Source organism: Salvelinus sp. IW2-2015, linkage group LG2 (genome assembly GCF_002910315.2).
Source record: "Salvelinus sp. IW2-2015 linkage group LG2, ASM291031v2, whole genome shotgun sequence".
In the NCBI taxonomy this organism is placed as follows: domain Eukaryota; kingdom Metazoa; phylum Chordata; class Actinopteri; order Salmoniformes; family Salmonidae; genus Salvelinus; species Salvelinus sp. IW2-2015.
In genome coordinates, this window is record NC_036839.1 from 23364685 (window position 1) to 23391185 (window position 26501).

Below are 26501 nucleotides of genomic sequence, written 5' to 3' on the forward strand. Positions count from 1 at the left end.
CCCCAACCTTTCCCCATTTTCAGGTTCTGCCCCACCCCCCAAGCCCCTTCCCCAAATTTCAAGTTTCTGCCCAACCCCCAAACCCTTCCCCAACATTCCAGTACTTACCCAACCCCTTTCCCCAACTTCCAGGTATGCCACCCCAAAACTCATCCCCAACTTCCAGGTACTTGCCCAACCCCAAACTCCATCCCCAACTTCCAGGTTACAGCCCACCCAACTCCATCCCCAAACTTTCCAGGTTACTGCCCACCCAAACTCCATCCCCAACTTCCAGGTACTGCCCACCCCAACTCCATCCCCAACTTCCAGGTACTGCCCACCCAAACTCCATCCCCATCTTCCGGGTTAGTGCTGGTCTGAAGCAAAATCCTGCTCACCCTGTGTGTCCCCAGAACCAGGACTAACAGACTCTGCATCTAGGTGGCACTGCATATAAGAACCAGGACTAACAGACTCTGCATCTAGGTGGCACTGCATATAAGAACCAGGACTAACAGACTGCATCTCGGTGGCACTGCATATAAGAACCAGGGATTATGCACCCCAAAGCCCACATAATTTACATTTTAGCAATGCAACTGTAGCTTTATGAAGAAATTCATGTCATTCGGCATTTCAAAAGCATATTGTTGCTGTAGCTTGCCAGACACAGAGATGTTGTTTGCCAAACAACAATCATTACAGTGTAACAGTATTGTAGGTGTGAATAAGCGTGATTACTGGAGGAGAAAATGAGAAGGAAATGACCACAGGCAGAGGCATAGTATTGATTTATTCAAAGCAACAATGACTATTAAGATGAAGTATTATTCCTTTTCAGTTAACTTTTCTTTCTTTCTTTCTCTCTTTCTTTCTTTTTCTTTCTTTCCCTGTGTCTTTCTTCCCTCTTTCTCCTGCTCTCTCACTCCTCTCTCATCCCCCCCTTTCCCTCCCTTCCCTGTCTCTCTCCCCCTTTCTCCCTTCCCATCCCCCCTCCCCTCAGTGTGGTACCATAGATGATGACGGCGGTCCTAACGATGGTCTGACGGAGCGCAGCCTCCAGGACGCCCAGCGGCTGTACCTGATGAACGACGTGGTGCAGCCCGTCTCTGTGGACCCCTTGGTCATGCAGGATGACGTGCGCTTCTCCAGACTGGTGGTGGACATTGTACAGGGTCACGACACACTCTACCATGTCATGTACATCGGCACAGGTCAGTCGAGTTCAAAGGTCAGGGGTCAATCATTAAATTGAATTATAAAGGAAAGGGCACATTATCTAGGTAAATCTCCCTAGAATAATTTTAAAAAAATTATATATACACCTGCTCAAAAAATAAGGGAACACTAAAATAACACATCCTAAGATCTGAATGAATGAAATATTCTTATTAAATACTTTTTTTCTTTACATAGTTGAATGTGCTGACAACAAAATCACACAAAAATGATCAATGTAAATCAAATTTATCAACCCATGGGGTCTGGATTTGGAGTCCACACTCAAAAATTATGGAAAAACCACAACTACAGGCTGATCCAACTTTGATGTAATGTCCTTAAAACAAGTCAAAATGAAGTCTCAGTAAGTGTGTTGTTGGACTCCACGTGCCTTGATATGACCTCCCTACAACGCACTGGGCATGCTCCTGATGAGGTGACGGCCGATGGTCTCCTGAGGGATCTCCTCCCAGACCTGGACTAAAGCATCCGCCAACTCCTGGACAGTCTTGGGTGCAACGTGGCGTTGTGGATGGAGCGAGACATGATGTCCCAGATGTGCTCAATTGGATTCAGGTCTGGGGAATGGGCGGGCCAGTCCATAGCATCAATGCCTCCTCTTGCAGGAACTGCTGACACACTCCAGCCACATGAGGTCTAGCATTGTCTTGCATTAGGAGGAACCCAGGGCCAATCGCACCAGCATATGGTCTCACAAGGGGTCTGAGGAGTCTCATCTCGGTACCTAATGGCAGTCAGGCTACCTCTGGCGAGCACATGGAGGGCTGTGCGGCCCCCAAAAAATGCCACCCCACACATGACTGACCACCGCCAAACCGGTCATGCTGGAGGATGTTGCAGGCAGCAGAACGTTCTCCACGGCGTCTCCAGACTCTGTCACGTCTGTCACATGTGCTCATGTGCTCAGTGTGAACCTGCTTTCATCTGTGAAGAGCACAGGGCGCCAGTGGCGAATTTGCCAATCTTGGTGTTCTCTGGCAAATGCCAAACGTCCTGCACGGTGTTGGGCTGTAAGCACAACCCCCACCTGTGGACGTCGGGCCCTCAAACCACCCTCATGGAGTCTGTTTCTGACCGTTTGAGCAGACACATGCACATTTGTGGCCTGCTGGAGGTCATTTTGCAGGGCTCTGGCAGTGCTCCACCTGCTCCTCCTTGCACAAAGGCGGAGGTAGCGGTCCTGCTGCTGGGTTGTTGGCCCTCCTACGGCTCCTCCACGTCTCCTGATGTACTGGCCTGTCTCTGGTAGCGCCTCCATGCTCTGGACACTACGCTGACAGACACAGCAAACCTTCTTTGCCACAGCTCGCATTGATGTGCCATCCTGGATGAGCTGCACTACCTGAGCCACTTGTGTGGGTTGTAGACTCCGTCTCATGCTACCACTAGAGTTAAAGCACCGCCAGCATTCAAAAGTGACCAAAACATCAGCCAGGAAGCAGAGGAACTAAGAAGTGGTCTGTGGTCACCACCTGCGCAGACCACTCCTTTATTGTTGGGGGTCTCTGCTAATTGCCTATAATTTCCACCTTTTGGTTCTATTCCATTTGCACAACAGCATGTGAAATTTATTGTCAATCAGTGTTGCTTCCTAAGTGGACAGTTTGATTTCACAGAAGTGTGATTGACTTGGAGTTACATTGTGTTGTTTAAGTGTTCCCTTTATTTTTTTGAGCAGTGTATATATATATATATATTTTTTTTTTAACACTTCACTAGCTGTCCAGCCAAATGATATATTATAGAGCTCTGAGTTTTTCCTAGCCACATGACCTGAATGGGAAAACCTCTTGACTCTAGGCTGTATACAGTACAATCAATGATTTCTCATCATCTTCTTCCTCCTCTCTCCTCCAATCAGAGTACGGCACCATCCTGAAGGCTCTTGCGACCACCAATAAGAGCCTTCAAGGGTGTTACCTGGAGGAAATCCAGCTCTTCCCCGCTGGGGTGCAGGAGCCAATCTTGAGCCTGCAGATCCTTCAAAGTGATAGGTCACTGTTCGTAGGACTCAACAACAGAGTTCTGAAGATCCCTCTGGAGAGATGCTCCAACTACAAGACTGAGATGTGAGTTTCTTACYTTTTTCTGTTTTGTACAAGTGCAATAAAAGCCAACCTGGCCAACAAACCCAACCTTATGGAAGAGTACAGGTGAGCAAAAGCTGCAACTACAAGACTGAGACATGAGTGTCTCAGACTGAGAATTATTCCACATTCTGCATGTCATCCCAGGGTTGTGGTCAGTGGTGTAGTGGATGGTTAACGCAAGTAGACACATCTTACCAACCTTTCGCGGAAAAAAACAATGAAAGTATAGGAYGCGTTACTTTTTTCACRGCTACCGGCAATCAGAGATTGCYCACTTATTTTTTTACCACTACATCACTGGTTGTGGTATATTACCATAGAAATGTACAGCGTGTTGTTTATTGCTTACTTATAGTCACTTGCCTTGAGTATAAAGTGCTAGAATTATACCAGCCTGAGTAACTGACTGTGTAGTCTTATCCCTTGGGACTCTGTACTAATATATTCATTATTTGATGATACACTACCAAAACAATAACACATTTAATTTGTTGCGGTGTTGCTTTTAATTAACGAAGCAGTGTTTCTAAAAAGAGTGAGAACAGAGAAAGGAAGGAAGCCTTTATCTTTTACTGTCTCTCTGATTCAGGCTCATTTAGTGGGAGACGTGTGGCTCAGACTCTGCCCTGCCTGACTRCTGCCAGTTCAATATGAGTCTCTGAGTGTGAGCTCTGCTCAATGCTCTGGCTGTCATCTCCAGAATAAGCTGCCTGATGGCTGCCTCTGTCGTTCATCTAAACCTCCCCTCTCTCTCTCTCTCTCACAGCTGAGTGAGGAGGAGAAAAGCCCTCCCCTCTCCCTCTCTCCCTCTCTCTCTCTGCTCTCTGTTTGTCAGGCCTTATGCATTTCATCAATGCTTTCAATCAACTCTCTAGAGCTGCATCCATGCTTTGTCAGCTCGCTGTGCAATATACGCGTGCGGGTGTGCATGAAGGGCAACCGACTGTATAGGAGATTGTTGTATGTGGAGGTGTGTGCGTGCGCGTGCGCGCGTGTGTGGGTGGGGGGGCTCATGCATATGATGAATCAGCTCGCTCCTTTCTCCATCACATGTCACCAGCGGTAACACACACACAGATGCGCACACACACTCACTCCTCTCCATCAGGTACAGTGGTGAATACTAAACAAGGTGTGAGTGAGGAGATGTGAGAGCAGAGCAGAGCGGAAGCCTCGGTAGCCAGGCCTATTTAAAACACAGTGGGGTGGAATAATCACACTGAGCTTCAAGGGCACACCAGGGGAACATGTCCTTAATCCTGCGTGCTGCCTTATATCTGCCAGCCTCAGTAGCAGACACAGTCAGTTGTCAGGGGACACAGAGAGAGAAAACCACGCAGAACTGCAAATATACATGACAGGTGACGGGCTGTCAYTCACTGTGATTTATTGTGATATCTAAGGTCGGCAGGAAAGTGTGAAGGGCTTATTAGTCTTTAGTTTATGCTTTTAGGAAATCTTATTCAAAGAAAAGTTCATGCAGAATGCATACATTTCACAGCCATAGATACAGACACAAACAGGATTTACACAGAAATTGACATGGTTCTATTTTCTGTCTTTGCATATTGTTTGTCATTGCACTCCCAGGCTATTCTGTGTCTCAGCCCTCCGCCTCTGTGTTATTACATCAGTCTGCAGGAGACAGCCCCAGGACAACAACACTCTGCCTCTGGTGTTAATTATGATCAGTCTGCAGGAGACAGCCCCAGATACAACAACACTCTGCCTCTGTGTTATTACATATTAGCTGCAGGAAGACGCCCCAGGACAACAACACTCTGCCTCTTGTGTATTATATCAGTCTGCAGGAGACAGCCCCAGGTACAACAAACACTCTGCCTCTGTGTTATTACATCAGTCTGCAGGAGGACAGCCGCCAGGACAACAACACTCTGCCTCTGTGTTATTACATCAGTCTGCAGGAGACAGCCCAGGACAACAACACCTTGCCTGCGTGTTATTACATCAGTCTGCAGGAGACAGCCCCAGGACAGAACAACACTCTGCCTCTGTGTTATTAATCAGTCTGCAGGAGACAGCCCAGGACGACAACACTCTGCCTCGTGTATTATCTACATCAGTCTGCAGGAGACAGCCCAGGACACAACACTCTGCCTCTGTGTTATTACATCAGTCTGCAGGAGACAGGCCCAGGACAACAACACTCTGCCTCTGTGTTTATATCAGTCTTGCAGGACAGTCCCAGGACACCAACAAGCACTCGTGCCTCTGTGTTATTAAATCAGTCTGCAGGAGACAGCCCCAGACAACAACACTCTGCGCTCTCTGTTATTAAATCAGTCTGCAGGAGACAGCCCAGACGACAACACTCTGCCTCTGTGTATTAATCAGTCTGCAGGAGACAGGCCCAGGACAAACACACTCTGCCTCTGTGTTATTATCAGTCTGCAGGAGACAGCCCAGGACAACAACACTCTGGCCTCTGTGTTATTACATCAGTCTGCAGGAGACAGCCCCAGGACAACAACACTCTCTGCCTCTGTGTTATATACATCAGTCTGCAGGAGACAGCCCCAGGACAACAACACTCTGCCTCGTGTATTACATCAGTCTGCAGGAGACAGCCCGCAGGACAAACAACACTCTGCCTTCTGTGTTTATTACATCAGTCTGCAGGAGACAGCCCCAGGACAACAACACTCTGCCTCTGTGTTATTAATCAGTCTGCAGGAGACAGCCCAGGACAACAACATCTGCCTCTGTGTTATTAATCAGTCTGCAGGAGACGCCCAGGACAACAACACTCTGCCTCTGTGTTATTAAATCAGTCTGCAGGAGACAGCCCCCAGGACAACAACACTCTGCCTCTGTGTTTTAATCAGTCTGCAGAGACAGCCCAGGACAACAACACTCTGCCTCTGTGTTATTACAATCAGTCTGCAGGAGACAGCCCAGGACAACAACACTCTGCCTCTGTGTTATTAAATCAGTCTGCAGGAGACAGCCCCAAGAACAACAACACTCTGCCTCTGTGTTATTAAATCAGTCTGCAGGAGACAGCCCGCAACAACAACACTCTGCCTCTGTGTTATCTAATCACGTCTGCAGGGAACAAGCCCAGGACAACAACACTCTGCCTCTGTGTTATTCATCAGTCTGCAGGAGACAGTCCCAGAGACAAACAACACTCTGCCTCTGTGTTATTAAATCAGTCTGCAGGAGACAGGCCCCAGGACAACAACACTCTGCCTCTGTGTGATACATCAGTCTTGCAAGAGAAGAGTCCCAGGACAACAACACTCTGCCTCTGTGTTATTACATCAGTCTGCAGGAGACAGTCCCAGGACAACAACACTCTGCCAGAAGCCTATAAAGAGGTTATGTCTTTCTGACTTGGATTATCCAAAGAGGACCTCTCCCTTTCTCTGTCCCKCTCTTTCTCCGTAGGCGTGGCGGATGTCAGTGGGTCTTATGAAGGACACCCACCAGGTGGGGTGACAAAACACTAGTCCCATTGTCCTGCTGACTGTCTGTCTGGCTGACCCGGCCAGGCTATTCTCCAGTCGGTCAGTGGCCTAGCCTGATCTGTGGGTGGCCCTCCCAGTCCCATTCACACATACAGCCTTTCATAATGAAACCTCATAATAACTAGTGGAACTACAGCAATACATCAATTCATATTGGCTTCTTCAGCCCCCTCTGTGTGACACAATGGAGGTTTCTATGGAGCAGTCTTGTATAGAAAAGCTACAGAGGCCATGGCATGGGTTATTTTTAACTTTAAAGTTATCCGTTTTTTTACAGAGATAACCCCTCGCTCTGGAAAAGGATCCTCTGTTACCACATGAATGGCAGMACTATACTAGTGTTCAACCAGAGAAGGAAATTATTGGTTCTGTGTTTGTCCCCTGTATTAGCATGAATGGATAGGCTGTTAATGGAAATACAGCACTGGGAAAACTCATAATGTTTAAGTGCAGTTATTATTATCCTTTTTTAAWATATTTGTTGCCTTTCAGAGGGTGAATGGGCAAGACAAAGATTGTAAGTGCCTTTGAACAGGGTATGATAGTAGGTGCCAGGCGCACCAGTTTGAGTGTCAAGAACTGCAATGCTGCTGGGTTTTTCACACGCAACAGTTTCCCGTGTGTATCAAGKATGGTCCACCACCCAAAGGACATCCAGCCAACTTGACACACTGTGGGAAGCATTGGAGTCYASATGGGTCAGCATCCCTGTGGAARGCTTTGGACACCTTGCAGAGTCCATGTCCTGATGAATTGAGGCTGTTCTGAGGGTAAAAAGGGGTGCAACTCAATATTAGGAAGGTGTTCCTAATGTTTTGTACGCTCAGTGTATGTTTAGCTAATGTGTACYGCTTTGTACGGTACAGAGTGCCTGGTGTCTGTTTAGGGATCAAATCAGCCATATTGCTTTGCACAGTGTTGTCTGTTTAGTGGTGACTTACTGCTATGTGCTGCACCGCCTACAGAGGTGGTATAGTCTGCCCTCTCTTAGTGAAAATTACATCTGACCTCCTCAATGGCCACTACCTACTGCTAAGTACAGCCTCCACCTCCACTCTCAATCTCTCTCTCTCCTTCTCTCTGTGTTTTCCCTCTCGAACTCGCCCTCTCTCACTCTCTCACCACTTTCTGTAAGTAGCCTTATTTATTCTGCAGCGGCTGCAGTGTTGTTTGCATGGTYGTGATACGTTGTAGCCAAGCTGCGCCAGCAAAGTAGCTCTGTCAACACTTTCACTGAGGCAAGGTGTTCCAGGTCCATACATACAGCTCAATGGCAGGATTGGGAGTGGTGTAATAATGTTGTGAATGTGTTAAATCAGGATAGAAGCCCTGAGATGCTAACCACTTACCCCTACTTCCCTGCCAACCTCTTAAGTGTAGTACCCTTGATGTTTAGGTGGTGAAGGTGAAGACAGAGTAGGAGTGGGAGTTTTGCTTGCTTTMTGATTTACAGTACTACRYTAGCTGCAACCAGCCAGTCAGGGGAGGTAGCAGACTAGTGGGTCTGTGCTGCAGGAGTTTATATCAACATCATGAAACCACAAAGTGGCTGTCTCGGTGTGTTCACCATGAACATGACCAGCTCATTTTTCCAGTGTAGAAGTTCAATGATTTCCTGATGCTCTCTAGCTCAGGGAACTTCAMGTGTTTTCATTGTTTATTAAATTATTTTCACAATCAGACCATTTGTGGATAGCAACCATGTCTACAGCTGTATTCCACGGACCCTCATGCAAAATAATAGTTATTTGCTTTTACAGGTGGGAACTATTCAATTCTCAAGTTTATTGTAATGCCCCTGYGCATTTTTTAATCTTATAAACCCTTGTCATCAGCATTGAGTCCTGAGGTTGGGCCCTGGGGATAATAATAACCTCTTTATATACAGTATTCTGGCCTTAACATCTCCAGAGCGTCCCAGGAGCCCTGAATAAATCCAGTGTTTTATTGTCTGTGTGAGAAGAACTTTAATTCCACCCACCGGTCCTCTTCAGTCCTCAGCAGAGCCAATTTATGGTCTGTTGATGCTGCCGCCAGCCTGTCAACAGGGTTCTAAAACACAGTGCTGTTAACCGCCTTTTCTCATATCACACGGGGTGCTGTTTCACTTTGGAAAATATCGTCTCCAAATTAAAACGCCTCATACTCAATCTTGCTCGTACAATATGGCATATTATTATTACTATTGGATAGAAAACAATCTCTAGTTTCTAAAACCGTTTGAATTAGTTCTGTGGATGAACCAGAACTCTTTCTACAGCGAAAATCATGACAGGACATGCGAAGGTCAGAAAAATAGTCTCTGTTCTCAGATCAGTTAAAGCTCTGTGGTGCCCTATGGATCGAAATGAACTGCACCCGCCTTCCCCTGGATGTCAGTAACCAATGAAAGTGTGAATGGAGTCTCTACGTATTTCTCAGAGTTTATAAAAGGCAATGGAGTGACATGTACGTTCTTTTGGACGCTCGCCAAGGCGCAAGAGAGACATCAGAATGGCATGTTGAATAGCTCTGTTATCGGGCTAAGATATATCCGTCTGTGATTTATTCGATATAGGTGTTAGAAACATCATAACGAAGTTATTTGAAAAACCGATTTATATCAGTTTATGTGAGTATATTGCTATTTTTCGGAATTTTCGTAGTTTGCGTTTGAGGATTTGGACATGTTGTGCCACGAGCTAAGTTAGCTGCTAGTTCCGAAGTGTTGAAGTGGACGTTTTACAACAAAAGCAATGATTCTTTTGGACAAAGGACACCTTGCCCAAGATTCTGATGGAAGCTCGTCCAAAAGTAAGAGCTATTTATGATTTATTTCCGTATTTATGTTGGAAAATGTAAACGCATTTTTCGGCCATTATTTGCGGCACTGTCTGGCTGTAACGCACACTGTATGTCTAGTACGTTAATTTTTAAAAAGTCTAAAATCAGCGGTTGCATTATAACCAATGCATCTTTCATTATCTGTCCAACCTGTATTTTTTTTGTCAATCTAATCGAAATAATCGTAAACTTAGGTGCCCTTCCAAGATGGCGCCGGCCAGAATGCATGCCATGTTTTGACTGATTACATAGCATAACCACGATTTGTGATGCTAAATATGCACATTTTCGAACAAACTCTATATGCATTGTGTAATATGATGTTACAGGACTGTCATCTGAAGAATTCTGAGAAGGTTAGTGAAAAAATTTATATATTTTGGTGGTGATGCCTTGAATCAATGCTGGGGTGATGTTAGCTCATGTGGTATGCTAATATAACGATATATTGTGTTTTCGCTGTAAAACACTTAGAAAATCTGAAATATTGTCTGGATTCACAAGATCTGTGTATTTCAATTGCTGTACGCTGTGTATTTTTAAGAAATGTTTTATGATGATTAATTAGGTAATACACGTTGCTATACTGTACTGTACAGCCATTCAGGAAGCTGCCCTCCATTCGCATTTCAGATGTCCCCAATATGCCTATTGGCTATCACAGCTTACATTTCTAATCAGAATATTTACACAACCTGTCTGTCTGTCMCTGTCTTGTTTACAATTATGAGGTCATGATTTGCAGTTAAACGGAAAGTGATAACTGCTGTTTTATGACTTTCTATTAAAAGGCCTAGTAAAGGACCACAGGTTTACAGCTCTCACAATCCCTTTTAAAATGTCCATTAAGCCCCATGGCGAACTCTGGAGATTTATCACAAGCTGTCTGTCGACAGCCAAGCCACATTGTTTTATCGTTTGGTTTATTGTTGCCGGTCGCTCTGTTTAAAATTTAACAGCCCATGTTTTGTTTTGTGGCTTCGCTGTTTTGATATAGTGTGCTATGTCACCGCTAAAAGAGGCTGGTGAATTAAATATCAGTATGGTGTCTTGGGTTGGTGTCAGAACCATACAGAAGCCTTCTCTCCTTCTCTCTTTCCTTTAATCTTTATATCTCCCTTAGTCTTCTCTCTCACAGTCATTCAAACACACATTCACACACACACACACACACACACACACACACACACACACACACACACACACACACACACACACACACACACACACACACACTACAAAACCATTGTTGGGGAAGTTACTCTGAAAATATAGTTTACCAAGCTACCAATTACTTAAGTTCATTTACACTACAGCTTCCCTTGAGAAAATTATACTTTACTTAAGAGCCCATTAGTAAGCATTTCACTTTAAGGTTGTATTTGTTGTATTTGGAGCATGTGACAAATACAATTTGATTCAATTTGATTTGACAACATGTAGTGCGCTACTCCCCAACACCGTGCAAATCCCACATTCCTCTCTATCAGCAGACTCCATCACATGTAGACTCTTAGAAAAAAGGGTTCCAAATGGGTTCTTTGCGGAGGGATAGTGTTTTACCAAGAACCYTTTTGATCTGAAGAACCCTTTTTGGAAGACAAGGGTTCTTTGTAAGGCAAATGGTTCTACCTAGAACCTTTAACATCCTAAGAACAGTTTTTGGAAGAAAGGGTTATTTGATGATTCTTTGGAAGACAAACATTATTCTTTGGAAAGCAAGAAGGGTTCTACATCAAGCCATATATCATATTTCCCAGCATGCTCTATTGTATGGTGATTTTCAGAATTGTTTGTTTTAATATGTGTTTTTGCATGTACAYTCATTGGGCGGCAGGTAGCCTAGTGGTTAGAGTGTTAGACTAATAACCGAAAGGTTGCAAGATCGAATCCCTGAGCTGACAATGTAAAATGSTGTCGTTCTGCCCCTGAATAAGGCAGGTAACCCACTGTTCGTAGGCCATCATTGAAAATAAGAATTTGATCTTAACTGACTTGTCTAGTTAAATAACATTTTTTATTTTATTTGGTTGATCCAATCTGTTAGTAATTTGACTTGTTGCACATGTGACTGAGATGGTTATTCCAGTTTAGATGATTGAGGTAGTCTCAGTATTTAATCTGCCCTACGCTGGCAGTCATTGTGAATGCAGGTTGCGGGTGATTAAACATTTCACTTGTTGGCTATACTAACCCTGGCTGGATTCCAATAGGAATTAAACATCACTTTGCAAACCAGCATAATGTGACTTGCAGGCCTGATGTGGCCTGAAAAGCAGGAGTAAAACTACTTTTCAAGCCAGCATAATGTGACTCTGTAAAGGGATCTACCTAGCACCAAAAAGGGTTCCCTTATGGGGACAAACTGAAGAACCGTACATGGTTCTACTTTTCTGAGTGTACCTGCTCCCACTTCATCCCTTACAGAGCCTACATCAGAGCCTTGTCTGTAGCTGGCTGGCTGATCTCCTTTACTTTTACAATGACCTGTTTTGTTATATAAATGTTGAGAGCTTTGACTGGCCAACAGTTGATGCAGCTGGAGAAAGGTCAGATGGGATCGGAGCTAAACCCACTAGTCAGCACTGTAAATCTTACAAAAAAGGTGCTATCTAGAACCTAAAATGGATGTTTGGATATTCCCATAGGAGAACCCTTCGAAGAACTCTTTTTGGTTCCAGGTAGAACCTTTTTGGTTCCAGGGAGAACCCTTTTGGGTTCCATGAAGGGCCTTTTCCACTGAGGGGTGGAAAAAGGGTTCTCCTATGGGGACAGCCAAATATCCATTTTACATTCTGGACAGCACCTTTTTTGTACGATTTACAGTGCAGACTAGTGGGTTTAGCTTTACGGTGTTGTGTTGTGGTGTTGTGTGTGTGTGTGTGTGTGTGTGTGTGTGTGTGTGTGTTGTGTGTGTGTGTGTGTGGTGTGTGTGTGTGTGTGTGTGGGTTGTGTGTGTGTGTTGTGTGTGGTGTGTGTGTGGTGTGTGTATGCTTGTATGTGCGTCCATGTGAAAGAGAGAGAGCAGGATTACCCCCAATCTCTTTATCGAAAGTATTCCTATGAGGCCCATTGTTTACAGTAAGGTGGCAGAACGGACGGTTGGCATGCCCTGCCTGCGGTGATGTTTTGTACTGCAGGTGGCTCTCCTTTTCTCTCTGGTAACCCGTCCTCCACTGCCCCCTCTCGCTCACTGCCGCTCGTCAAAAAACTCAACTCAGCATTCTTTTCAAGCTGACGAATTTTCATAGTCTTAAGAGCTTACATTGGATGGCTGGCTTTCATCGGTGTGTGTGGTGTGTGTGTGTTTGTGGTGGGTGTGTGTGTGTGTGTGTGTGTGTGTGTGTGTGTGTGTGTGTGTGTGTGTGTGTGTGTGTGTGTGTGTGTGTGATTTCACCACTGTAATTCATGAGACCAGGTCCAGGGTAAACTCTTTCAGCTGAAGGCATTTTAGATTTGAGGTGTGTGCCCTGAGGGTGGGTATGTGTGTGTGTCCTCGGGCCTGACTTCTGGCTTACTGTAACGGAGGGTAATTGGACCTCAGATCTGCACCATGCTCTTCTTAAGTGTCAGTGTTTAGTCTGTCTGTCTGTAAGCAGCATTATGTGTCTGAGTAAACAGAATGCACACTAGCAGTGCTTGGTGAGGCAGCTAAACATTATCAACATGTTATGCTTGCCAGGTCTTCACCCTCTCATTTACCACTCATTTAAAGCTATGGTGCAGCAGAAGCGTTCCCGTCTCTCTGATGTCACCACAACAACATGGATCCCTTCCCATAGCCTCTCTCTCCCTCTAGCTCTGTGTCAGGCCATCTCTGATGCAGGTTGATACAATTTGTCAGCTCAGCACTAACTCCTAAAACACCTTCCCCACTGCAGGACTTGGCTCGGGCTTGGCTGTGTGTTCTGTAACAACACAAAGTGATGCTTCAACCTCGTAGCTGAAACACCAYAGGCCCCACTCAAATAAACAAAGGGGGCTGGTGCCAAGAATATAATTATCTTTCTTTCTCTCTGCTAGCTAAGGGGGCTGTAAAGAGGTAGTACAGGCAGGAAATAGGGAGCAGACATGGGTTCAAATAGTATCTGAGATTTTTCAAATASTTCAAGCATTTGCTTTAGCCTGCCTGGAACTTGTTGGGACTTTTCACTTTTCTATTGGTTCTACAGCAACAGACAAGCTCAATCAAGTGTTTGAAATGATATCAAATACTATTYAACCCAGGTCTGCTAGGGAGGCAGTCAGGAGTTGGTACAGGGCAGTAAGGACTGATGTGTTTATTACAATAAGTTCTCTCTTTCTCTCTATTTATCTCTCTTTTCTCTCTTTCGCTCTCTTTCTTTTGCTCTCTCTGCACTCTCACTCTCTCTCTCTCCCTCTCTCTCCAGCTCTCTCTTTCCCTCCCCATCTTTCTCTCGCTCCCTCTCACTCCCTGTCTCCCACGGCCTAACTTCATCATTAACAGGTTTAGATTTAATTACCCCTCATTAAGCTCCTGTTTGACTGGAAACTTGCATATTTCATCGCTGTTTGGTTGCTGCACGGCTGTATGTGTGTGTGTGTGTGTGTGTGTATGTGTGTGTGTGTGGGGGGGGGGCACTGATTTGTTTACCTCTAGTCAGACGCTCCTTAGTTTAGGAATCACAGGGGTGCGGGCTGTGTGCCTGGAGGGAGAGTGAGTTTATTTGTACATGGTTTAGTGGGCCGGCCTCACAGGGCTGGTGAGTGTTCTTTGCTTGTGTTTACTGCGTTGACTGACTGCTCTCTCTCTATCCTTCACCATCTCCCTCTCCCTATCCCTCCCCCTCTCCTCCATCTCTCTTGCCCCCTGTAGGCTATGCCTGGAGGCCAGGGACCCATACTGTGGCTGGGACAGGAAACAGAAGCGATGCACCACCCTGGAGGATAGCTCTAACATGAGCCAGTGGAGTCAGAACATCACTGTGTGTCCGGTAAGTGCCAACAGGGACCCGCAATTTCCCCTACCCCGCTCGTTTTGTTATTTCCCTAGGTGTCAATATTGTCACTGGTAAGCCCCTGGGGCTACCTGCATCACCGCTGGCTGTCTGATAACCTAGCATACCTCCACTCTGCCTGGTCTCTCCTGGGGACTCTGGCCATGTACAGTAGTAGTCTGACAGTTTAACATTGTAACAGTTTGTTTTGCCTTGGGGACTCAGTTTGTCCAGGTCGCCCTTGGAAAATGTTTTTAGCCTCAGGTGTCTTTCCTGATTAAATAAAGGTAAAATAACAGTTTTCCTGTGTCAAGGTTATTGTCACATGATTAATGATATCCAGTACATTTCCTGACACTCTTATCTCTCTCTCTCTGCCCTGTGTGGATTTTCAGCTGAGGAACCAGATCACCATCGGTGGCTTTGGACCCTGGGCAGCGTGGCAACAATGCAGCAACGACGACGGCGAAGGCACCAGCACCTGTCTGTGTCGCTCCAGGGAGTGTGACAACCCTCCAGCTCGCTGTGGCGGGAGGAACTGTGAGGGGCCCACCATCGAAGTCTCCAACTGTTCCAGGTATGTAAAACAAATAGGGATTTATATAGATCCTGATTGGAGGATTGCGGATTTCCTGCTTCTTCCCTCCTTCCAAGCAGGATTTCTGGAAAACCTGGTAATTTGGAGAAAGTTACAGGAATGTTTCCACCCGAACCACCAACCACCATCTCATTTAGGGTGTGAAATAACAACCCATTCCCTATATAGTGTACTACTCATGAATTCTGGTCAAAAGTAGTGCAGTACATAAGGGGATAGGGTGCCATTTTAGATGCAGCCTCAGATATGTCTGTCTGTCTGCAAGTGGCTACTGAATATTGAGAAATGCTTTCAGAGGAACAGAGCACTTAAGCAGATTYAAGAATGTGTTTCTYGTGTCACATTTAGCTCCTGAGCAAGTGGTTTTGCTTCCCTCTCAGAATCACAAATTAGGGCCATATTCATAAGTGTGTTGAGTGCTTAAAGAGKTTGAARGGAATCTTAAGCACTTACAAATTTGTACTACTATAATGCATATTTTAGGGAAAATATCTTTAATGTTTTGGTGCAAAAAATTCTGTAATCTTRTTCGTTTACCTGGAAAATTGGAACCGTTTTTTTACCTGAAACTTTTCATTTTAGATTCTACAAATAAACGTTTTACTCTGTATTCATCAAGCCATCGTTTCCGTTTGGACTCATTGGACTTATTGGATGTACATCTCAATCTTGAAACTGGTTTCCACACGGTGCTACAGGATTCTTTGAACCTCCTATAACATCACATTTCTGTTGCCGTAGAAACGGAGGCTGGACCCCCTGGTCGTCATGGGGACAGTGCAGCACCACCTGTGGAACGGGGTTTGAGATGCGCCAGCGCACCTGCAACAACCCGTCGCCCCGTCACGGTGGTCGGGTGTGTGTGGGCCCCGTCAGGGACGAAAGGTGAGAGGAGAGAGGGAGATGGCAGGTCTATTTGTGAGAGAGCTATGTGAACAAATGTTGGTTAAGTAATACWTTTATCATATGTCATTTTTTTGCTGAATAATGAACATGTTCGCTTGACTCAAAAGAGCAAAACTCTCAAACATGTATAGGTGATTTACTAAGAAAGGACATTTATGATTAATTTATGAGACATGTTTTGCACTTTTCAGTAACAGTATTGACCCTCAGTATCTTTTTGGGCATGATGGTCTTAGGTAAATATCAGCTCTCTTACACACGCCAGTGCCTCTGGCGTGTGTAAGGCAGAAGACAAATTGACATTTCTTCCAAAATAGATATCAGTTTCTACCCTCCCGTCCCGTCTCCTCTCCTCCCCTCTCTAGGTTCTGTAACGAGGGTGTGTCATGTCCCCAGCCTATCTTCTGGTCCCCGTGGGGTTCCTGGACTAAGTGCAGTGCTGGGTGTGGAGGTGGGGTCCACTCCAGGGTCAGGAGCTGTGAGAATGGGAACAGCTGCCCAGGCTGCGCACTGGTACGATATGGATGGACGGACAGACGGATGCACACGCACGCACGCACGCACACACACACATACACACACCTCTTGGCTCACAGAGCTGCTCTGGACCTGTATGTGAGCCTGAGAGGCGCCCCTTAGCCCTTCCAGTCCCCAAAGTGTGCTTTTTGTTGATGGTAGAATTTAACCAAAAAGTTTTTTTTGTTTTTTTTCTGAACCTACTGCCCGCATGTCGTTGTTAAATTCTCATCTATGTTTCAGAACCAAAAAGTTGTGTGTCTTGATTGTTGACCAAGGACCATTCATCAGCACAAAGGACTGTGTGCATATCCAGATTAGTGACCAGAAAGAATTTCCTCCAGTTTTTCCTGGAATAAACAGATAGGTCACATTTATCATCCATATAAAATACAGTTTATCTACTACTGACTCATCTTTACCAGAACTATAATAGGCTACCTGGCAATTTTATTGATACTTTTCATAATTCAGATAGGCCTAATTTGGGTGGTACTGGCGATGTGTCTAAAGATAAGCAGCTGTAACATCGCACTGACTTKAATATTATGGAATTACGATGTAACATATTCTGGCAAATTTATGAAGATATTTGTGAGGAAGCACAGGTCTACTCGGCAGCCAACAAGCACTCTGCAGGCAGGCTGTCCTCCAAAGTGATGGAGCGGTCCSAACACAACATGCTTTCCATCAGATCCTGCAACATTCGCTACAAGTACGCGTAGGATTTTGCTCTGGTTGATCTGGCCTCCACAATCACACCGACCTCAACCCAATTGAGATGGTTTAGGATGAGTTGAACCGCAGAAAAAAGGAAAAGCAGCCAACAAGCGCTCAGCATATGTGGGAAACTCCTTCAAGACTGTTGGAAAAGCAATCCAGGTGAAGCTGATTGAGAGAATGCCAAGAGTGTGCAAAGCTGTCATCAAGGCAAAGGGTGGCTACTTTGAAGAATCTCAAATATAAATATATTTTGATTTGTTTAACACTTTTTTGGTTACTACATGATTRCATATGTGTTATTTRATAGTTTTGATGTCTTCACTATTAATTTACAATGTAGAAAATAGTCAAAACTTTCTTTACATTTATTGGAAACTATGGCTCTACTCTGGACTCCGGAGAAGTGAGATAATATATCGCTAGTTGATATTGGCTGCTAACATGAATGACTTTCAGCACCAAATGCAGGTGTAAAAGGCAGTTTATTTCTGTAGCCTATCTTGCGTTTTGAAAATAAATCACAGTTTATGGCTGGCTACATTTGCGCAAACGATTGTGTGCACACTTGCATGAGCGAGGGTCGCAAGTTTTGTACCACTCTTTTTTGGGAGTCGCAGGTCAAAAATTCAAATAAAAACACTGGGATACATGTTACTGGCAACAGATCTAGTTGGGTTGGATATAGTAATAGTAGGRTACAGTATTTCTTACAATCTTCTATTTTGGCTGGAATTGTGTTGGTCATTGTTAATAAATGCAGCATTTATTCCCCCCAAAGAATGTTTTGCCTGTGCTGAATATATCAGACTAGTAAAGGCCCAGTGCACTACTTTTGTGAAGAAATGTAAACTAAATGTATTTGAGTGTTTACCAGAATTTGTAACCTGAGTCTGATAATTATATGTACAAAACAGTTCATTTGATACTTGTGGAATATAAAAATACTTGCTTGAAATAGGTTTTCAGTTTCTTTAAATACTTTGCAAATGCAACTTATTTCTTTTTTTMGTGTAATTTTTACCCCCTTTTTCTCCCCAATTTCATGATATCCAATTGCGATCTTGTCTCATCACTGCAACTCCACAACGMGCTCGGGAAAAGCAAAGGTCGTGTCATGCGTCCTCCAAAACATGACACGCTTCTTAACACCCGCGCGCTTAACCCAGAAGCCAGCCACACCAATGTGTCAGAGGAAACACAGTTCAACTGAGGACCAGAGTCAGCCTGCAGGTTCCTGGCCCACCACAAGGAGTTACTAGAGCGCAATGAGCCAAGTAAAACCCGCCCAGCCAAACCCTCCCCTAACACAGACAACACTGGGCCAATTGTACACCATCCTATGGGATCGAACTCCAGGCTGTAGTGACACCGCAACACAGTGCCTTAGACTGCTGCGCCACTCAGGAGGCCCGCAGCTTATTTCTATGTGAAAACTGAAATGGTCTATTCATTCCTTTTCCATAGACACTCTTATCCAGAGGAATTTACAGTAGTGAGTGCATACATTTTCAGACTTTTTCATGCTGGTRCCCCATGGGAATTGAACCCATAACCCTAGCATTGCAAGCACTAACTGAGCCTCATCACATTATATCCTCAATGTACTCAATTACTGTATTATGCATTGTTTTTCTTCATGGTGATGGACAATCTACAGGTACAAACCTAGATGACCACATTAAGTGGTTTGTAAGGATGGTAGATTAATACTGCACAAAACGTTTTTTTAATGTTATTTGATAAAGGAAAATATTTAATTGGATGTGGATGTTTTGTGTGTTTTCCCATAACTTTGCACCTTTTSATGTAAATGTTTGAGGACAGGGTTTTGTTCTTTCTGGATTCCATTACAATGACAATTGTAGAGAAAGGGACAGGGCAACAACTCTTACAATTCCAACTATTGAATCCTGCAAAATACTGTTCTTAATTAAACAATTACCTTTTTTGCCAAAGATGAGATGCAGAATTTTGTCCCCCCCCCCTGCGCTACAGATGTCTATATCTCCGCTAATACTAGTAAAGGCCCAGTGTACTACTTTCGTGAGAAGAAATATTAATATTTTTTATTAATATACATTTTGTTATTCAGATTCATCAGGGGGTGCTGCAGCAACCTCAGCACCAATATAGCTATGCTTTTATYATAATGGCCTCTCTTTCTCTCGCTCTTTCTTCTCCCTCCCCCTCAACCCTCCCCCTACAGGAGTACAAGGCGTGTAACCTGGAGGCGTGTCCAGAGGTAAAGAGGAACACCCCCTGGACCCCGTGGATGCCCATCAACGTGACCCAGGGCGGGGCACGCCAGGAGCAGAGGATGCGCTACATGTGCCGCGCCCAGCTGGCAGACCCCCACGAGCTGCAGATCGGACGACGCAAGGTAGAGACCCGCTTCTGCCCCAATGACGGCACGGTTGCCTGCGAGACCGACAGTGAGTATCCGATGTGGAATCGCTAGTTAGTTGTGATGTGCTAGTAGCTACCATTGAGCAAGTGACATGTATTGTGTTGGTGTGCAGAGGGTTGGGAGTTAACGCCCAGGTTTAAATATCGTTTTAATTTTGTCAAACCCACCCACTCTCAATCTATATTATAGACGGCTCTGGGCTCGTGGTAATGACTGGAYCAGGATGGGTGGAGGGGTATCAGATACATCAAATACATGGTTTCCAGCTGTTTGATACCATTACATTTGCTCCGTTCCATTATTATAAGCTGTCCTCCCATCAGCAGCCTCCTGTGGTATCCTCCCGCTGGGTAGTACAGTGATGTAGAGCATATTGAAGGAATCCTCCTGTTAGTGTCTGTTAGTCTGTTAGTGGCTGTTAGTGTGTTAGTGGCTGTTGGTGTGTTAGTGTCTGTTGGTATGTTAGTGGCTGTTGATGTCTGTTGGTGTCTGTTAGTGTGTGGGTCTCCCAGCAGGCACACAATGCTGCTGGTCACAGTCCGACTCTCCTCTCCTGGTGGCAGCTTTACGCTCTCCGCCCACTGTATCGATTAACTGTAGCTGGCTGACAGTGGTGGGCTGGCCAGGGTGGGCTGTGTAGGCAGGGTGGGCTGTGTAGGCAGGGTGGGCAGATAGGAGGACAGGAGGACAGGCTCAGAGAGGAGCTGATGAACWGCTTCTGAACAGGAAATACAGTCCAGACTGGACAGGACTAAAGGGAAGMATGGTCTCTKTCTCTCTGTCTCTCTCTCTATGTATGGCCAGGTGGCTCTGTCTGTTATATYTACAGTATATTCAGTTAGTGAGGTCACTGCAAAAKACTTAAACACTTCCCAACGTGTCACAGTCTAGCCAGACTTACCCAGAATAAGACCAGTGCTGACTTGAGTAAGATATGAATAAAGTAAGACTCCTTCCTCAGAACAGAGAGTAGATGATTTTTCAGTTGTATGACTCTCCATGGAGGCAGGATTGAATAATCTGAACAGTTTTGGAATGGAGAGTGRTTCAGTATAAAGAAAGCCTGGTCCTATTGATCCCCTGGTATCAGTGATCTTTCGCTTGTATGTGTGAGCTATTCCATACACCTATATGATATACAACGGTATCATACTACTCTATCTCTATGACCTGTGTAATGTAGAAATGATTCAGTGTATTGAGCAGACCAGTGCCCTGTGTATTAACCCTTTCCTCTACTGCTAGCTCTAGTGGAGGACCTCCTGAGGACCCCTGTGGTACGAGTGGCAGGCTCCGACTGGTCATCATGGGAGACGTGGTCCGCCTGCTCCCAGGACTGTGCCAAAGGGTACCGCACCCGCAAGCGCACCTGTACCACCCCAGAGGGCAAGGCTGCCCCGCCAGCCTGCAGGGGCTCACCCGTGGAGTACCAGGACTGCAACACCCAGCCCTGCCCAGGTAAGACACCGACTACTCCAGTGGCTGTAGTGGATCCCCAGTGGAGTACCAGGACTGCAACACCCAGCCCTGCCCAGGTAAGACACCGACTACTCCAGTGGCTGTAGTGGATCCCCAGTGGAGTACCAGGACTGCAACACCCAGCCCTGCCCAGGTAAGACACCGACTACTCCAGTGGCTGTAGTGGATCCCCAGTGGAGTACCAGGACTGCAACACCCAGCCCTGCCCAGGTAAGACACCGACTACTCCAGTGGCTGTAGTGGATCCCCAGTGGAGTACCAGGACTGCAACTCTCAGGCCTGTCACGGTAAAGGGGAAGAGAACATGCACACACACACAAACACACGTGCACACATGCACTTGCACACACATACACACACACACTACTTCCATAACTATACATCAACGACCTCCAGTTGTGGTTAGCATAATACACACATTAAAACACACCACTAGGGAGAGAGCTGTATGCTGATGCTCGTCCTGTAAAGTTATGCTGAGGGGACCATTACTTCCATTAGCTAATGAAACAGAACCAAGGAGTCCTTGGTTACAGTAGCTGAGTCTTTGTAGCGTTTAAACTAAAGCTTCTCATCATCCCCTAATCATGCAGTTGGCCTGCTATAACCAGTAGTACCTCCACTAAGCTCTGCTCTTAACACTCATGTAAATGGAATGTGGACTGGCTATATTGATGTTGTATGGTTGGTGCATCACTGATGATCATCCCTTGAGTGTATCGTTTAGTAATGGTCATTGGCTGTGTGTGCCAGCCTATTCTCTTATGTCTATATACTCAACTCTTAATTAACCTGACCTAAATGATCCAGTCAGTCTGTAATTTCTCTCTCTGTCTGTCTGTCTGTCTGTCTGTCTGACAGTTGGATATTATGTGACTGAGGGAGGGAGGGCGCGTGCGAGGGAGGGAGAGAGGGACAGAAGTCCTTGATTGAGAGACAGAGAAAGACAGAGAGAGAGAGTGAGGGAGGGAGAGAGAGAGGTCCTTGACTGATAGACAGAGGAAGACAGAGAGGGAGGGAGAGGTACCTGATTTACAGAGGCAGAGCAAGACTGACAGAAAGAGACCGAGAGACCGTGAGACCGAGAGACCGTGAGACCGTGAGACAGTGAGACAGTGAGGCAGTGAGACAGTGAGACAGTGAGACCGAGAGACCGTGAGACAGAGAGACAGAGAGACCGTGAGACCGTGAAATTGACAGATGGAGTGGCAAGGGAGAAGAAAATAGATTTTCACAAGATTGAGAGATGGTAAAGAGTGTTTCAGAGAACGGGCTATAAGGAGAAGTCTCTGGTCCTGATGTGGCTATCTTTATTTTACAAGCCTTCTGTTTTGCTGGTTTTCTTTATATTCCTCTTTCCCCAAAATGTCTTTCCCAGTCCCATCACCATGCAGCACTCAGAGGGGCCAGACAGACAGCCAGAGGAGTGTGAGGCAACCAAAGCAGTCACATCCCAGTTCACTCTCCCTACTGTCTAATCAACTGAAGTAAATGGAGTTTTCTAGAGCACGGGCGATAGGGGCGAGGACGGCATTACAGCCCCGGCTCCTCTCACCACTCACCTCCATCTCTCTCTGTCAAACGCATTCTTTACTGTCTCGTCCCCTCAACTCAAACACTCTCATTCAGATGGACATGCTGAAAGTACCTGTTCAATGGGGCGGCAGGTAGCCTAGCGGTTAGAGCGTTGGGTCAGTAACCAAAAGGTTGCTGGATTGAATCCCCKAGCTGACAAGGTAAAAATCTGTCGTTCTGCCCCTGAACAAGGCAGTTAACCCACTGTTCCCCGGTAGGCTGTCATTGTAAATAAGAATTTGTTCTTAACTGACTTGCCTAGTTAAATAAAACACATGTGAGTGGAATGACAACACACTTAATATAGCAAGTCTTTATAGAGGGGTTAAGCATAGCAGAGTTATTCCTAGGCATGAAAAGTGCTGTGTAGGGACAATGGACAGCAGTGTAGTCTTTTAAGTAGATAATCTATCTGGTCCCCTGGGTAGACTTTGGTTGTGTTTATTGCAGCTACAAGAGGATAACATTTGATATGTTTATTTTTGCCTAGTTAGTGATGAGAGAGATAGATATCTGACCTTGCTTATATGTTTATATCTTTGCGTGTGTGTTTATTCCTGTCCAGTGAGTGGAGCCTGGTCGTGTTGGTCGTCCTGGTCTCAGTGTTCAGTGCCCTGTGGTGGAGGGCACTACCAGCGTACCCGCTCCTGTAACAACCCCAGCCCTGGCAACGGAGGAGATATCTGTATTGGCCTACACACTGAGGAAGCGCTGTGCAACACACACACCTGTGACGGTAAGGCACACACACACACACACACACACACACACATCACACCCAACACCACCCCAACACATCCATCAGAGTCACAGGCTTCCCTGTCCTTTACATCAGGACGATCATTACCTCTAATCAATACATTACAACTAGTCTATCATGATAATTACTCACTGATCAATACTGTGCCAATCAACACCTTGTTATGTCGCTCCAGAGAGGGCTGTGAAATGGAGTCCCCGGCATGTCTGCTGCTTCCCTTTTGCAGCCTCAGTGCCAGCCTTGTGGTGGTGCAGACCGGTGGTGTGCCTTTTGGCCCAATATTGTGTGATGATGGGATCTGATATTTATACTGTATGTGTAACCAGGCCCTCTGCTCTGTGCGTCCCTCTGTGTAGTGTCTCTTCTCCCAATAGGACACTGTCATTCGTATGTGTGATTCTGAGCCAGCTAATCCTGYCCTGGGTAGAAAGTTACTCTCAGACGTGTCTGTGAATAAGCCCACAGCCCTAATGAGAGATGAGACACCATTTCTAAAGAGTTTCTCTTTTGTTTTATCTGATTCCTAATCTATTCTTTATTTTCTGGAATTTGCTAGCCAGTGCAAATATTGCTTCTGTTGCTGCTGCGGCGTGTGACCGTGTGTGTGTGAAATGCYTTTGAAATGTGTGTGTGTGCCTACCCGGCTGCCTGTGGTTGTGTCCACAGTTTACCATGCTAATGACGTGGCCATCTCATTTGTCTACGGTACATTTACTGACAAGCAGGACATTGGTCATCTYTGCACAGATCCATGCTCACTTCCCTACAGATACAGTGCACCTCCAATTAMCCAAAAGGCCTTGTGTCTGTCAGTCCCCGGACTATCTGATGTCCCTTTCAGAGATGGCTTGACTAAAGAGATTGTGCTAACTAATGGAGGACAGGTGTGTGTGTGCTTTTGTGTTTGTGTATGCGTGCGCGTGTGACCGTTATTACAGTGAKTGCTAATAGAGGTGCCTCAGGGTTTTATTTCTGCCTTGATCCAATTCTACAGCTCAGACGCATTGGTTTGGTTGAGTGACGTAAATAAATGAATGAAATGAATGAAGCAATTATAGTAAGAGGGCTGGTTTGCTGCGTTGTTAAACATAATTGTAATATTATGCGACAGTACTGTGTCCACATTAGGACAGGCACAGAGTCACAAGGCCACCAACTCCTTGTGACTCTGAGGCTGTCCTAATATGGATGCCATCCTAATTAGAGGTCGACTGATCATGATTTTTCAACGCCGATACCGATTATTGGAGGACAAAAAAAGCCGATACCGATTAATCGGCCGATTATATATTTTTTTAAATGTATTTATATATATATATATCATACACACACACACATTTTTGTAATAATGACAATTGCAACAATACTGAATGAACAATGAACACTTTTATTTTAACTTAAAATAATACATAAATAAAATCAATTTAGTCRCAAATAACATGAGAACATATGTTAAAACGAACCACCAGCTTTCATGGGTTCAATATCCCAGTAAGAAGTTTTAGGTTTTAGTGCAGAAAGCAGAGCTGTCTGCATGGTCCCCTGTCAGTCTGCCTTCCCCGGAAACACAGACCTATTTGAAGTAGATCAAGACATTCTCTATGGAAGACATGAACGGTAAAAGAACGAAGGAACCCCCTTCAAGTTCAGCCGCAAGTTATTACAGGAACTATAACGCTGTCGACTATTTCTCTCTAAACCATATACCTTTGACTAATCCAGAAACTATCACCTCGAAAACAAAACGTTTATTCCGGTCCGTATTTTATCTAACGGGTGGCATCCAGAGTCTAAATATTCCTGTTACATTGCACAACCTTCAATGTTATGTCATAATTACGTAGAAATCTGGCAAATTAGTTCGCAAAGAGCCAGGCGGCCCAAACTGTTGCATATACCCTGACTCTGCGTGTAATGAACGCAAGAGAAATGACACAATTCACCTGGTTAATATTGCCTGCTAACCTGGATTTCTTTTAGCTAAATATGCAGGTTTAAAAATATATACTTGTGTATGATTTAAGAAAGGCATTGATGTTTATGGTTAAGTACACATTGGAGCAATGACAGTCATTGATTATTTGTTTTTTATAAGATAAGTTTAATGCTAGCTAGCAACTTACCTTAGCTTACTGCATTCGCGTAACAGGCAGGCTCCTCGTGGAGTGCAATGTAATCAGGTGTTAGAGCATTGAACTAGTTAACTGTAAGGTTGCAAGATTGGATGCCCCGAGCTGACAAGGTTAAAAATCTGTCGTTCTGCCCCTGAACGAGGCAGAACGTTCCTAGGCCGGCATTGAAAATAAGAATGTGTTCTTAACTGACTTGCCTAGTTAAATAAAGATTAAATAAAGGTGTAAAAAAATAAATATAATAATAATATAATCGGCAAATCGGCGCCCAAAAATACCGATTTCCGATTGTTATGAAAACTTGAAATCGGCCCTAATTAATCGCCCATTCCGATTAAACGGTCGACCTCTAATCCTAATAAGGACACCGTACTGTGGGAGTTGTCTTCTGTTGTTCTACCAACACAAGTTGTGGGAGATCAAAGAGCAGATGGAGCAGCTTCAACAGCCAGTGACTGAGTCTCTGACTGATACGAGAGGTGAACAGAATGGCTGCAGTCATAGAGCCTTATATATGTACAGTTTCTTTGGATTAATGGGTTTTGTCATTATGTGTTGGAAACTGGAGAGGTTCCTTTCTGTTTACTGTATACAAGTGCCTGCCGGCGCGGAAACATGGATTACACTTGGCTCTGGACACACACATCTCGGCTATGCACTAAACAAACTATGGGTTTGCTTTTCAATACAGTTTACCTCACAAACGTTTGGGTCTGTTTGTATATGGCTCAGGTTGTTTGTGGCTGTGCTGTGGTGGGGCTAGTTTGTTTTGTCTCATGCTCTTGGGTGGGCATGTTGGGTTCCAGGCATTTTAAGACT

The 26501-nt window shown here is 45.1% G+C and overlaps 1 protein-coding gene across 1 annotated transcript in view; it reads left to right on the forward strand.

Annotated features, from left to right (window-relative positions):
- Nucleotides 1-26501, forward strand: part of LOC111972939 (semaphorin-5B-like) — a 207170-nt gene that overhangs the window by 164629 nt on the left and 16040 nt on the right. The window contains 10 exon segments of the mRNA XM_070447995.1: nucleotides 174-204; nucleotides 986-1196; nucleotides 3086-3293; nucleotides 14466-14583; nucleotides 14982-15163; nucleotides 15926-16069; nucleotides 16456-16603; nucleotides 19536-19761; nucleotides 20982-21194; nucleotides 23356-23526. Coding sequence (XP_070304096.1) covers nucleotides 174-204; nucleotides 986-1196; nucleotides 3086-3293; nucleotides 14466-14583; nucleotides 14982-15163; nucleotides 15926-16069; nucleotides 16456-16603; nucleotides 19536-19761; nucleotides 20982-21194; nucleotides 23356-23526 — 1652 coding nt within the window.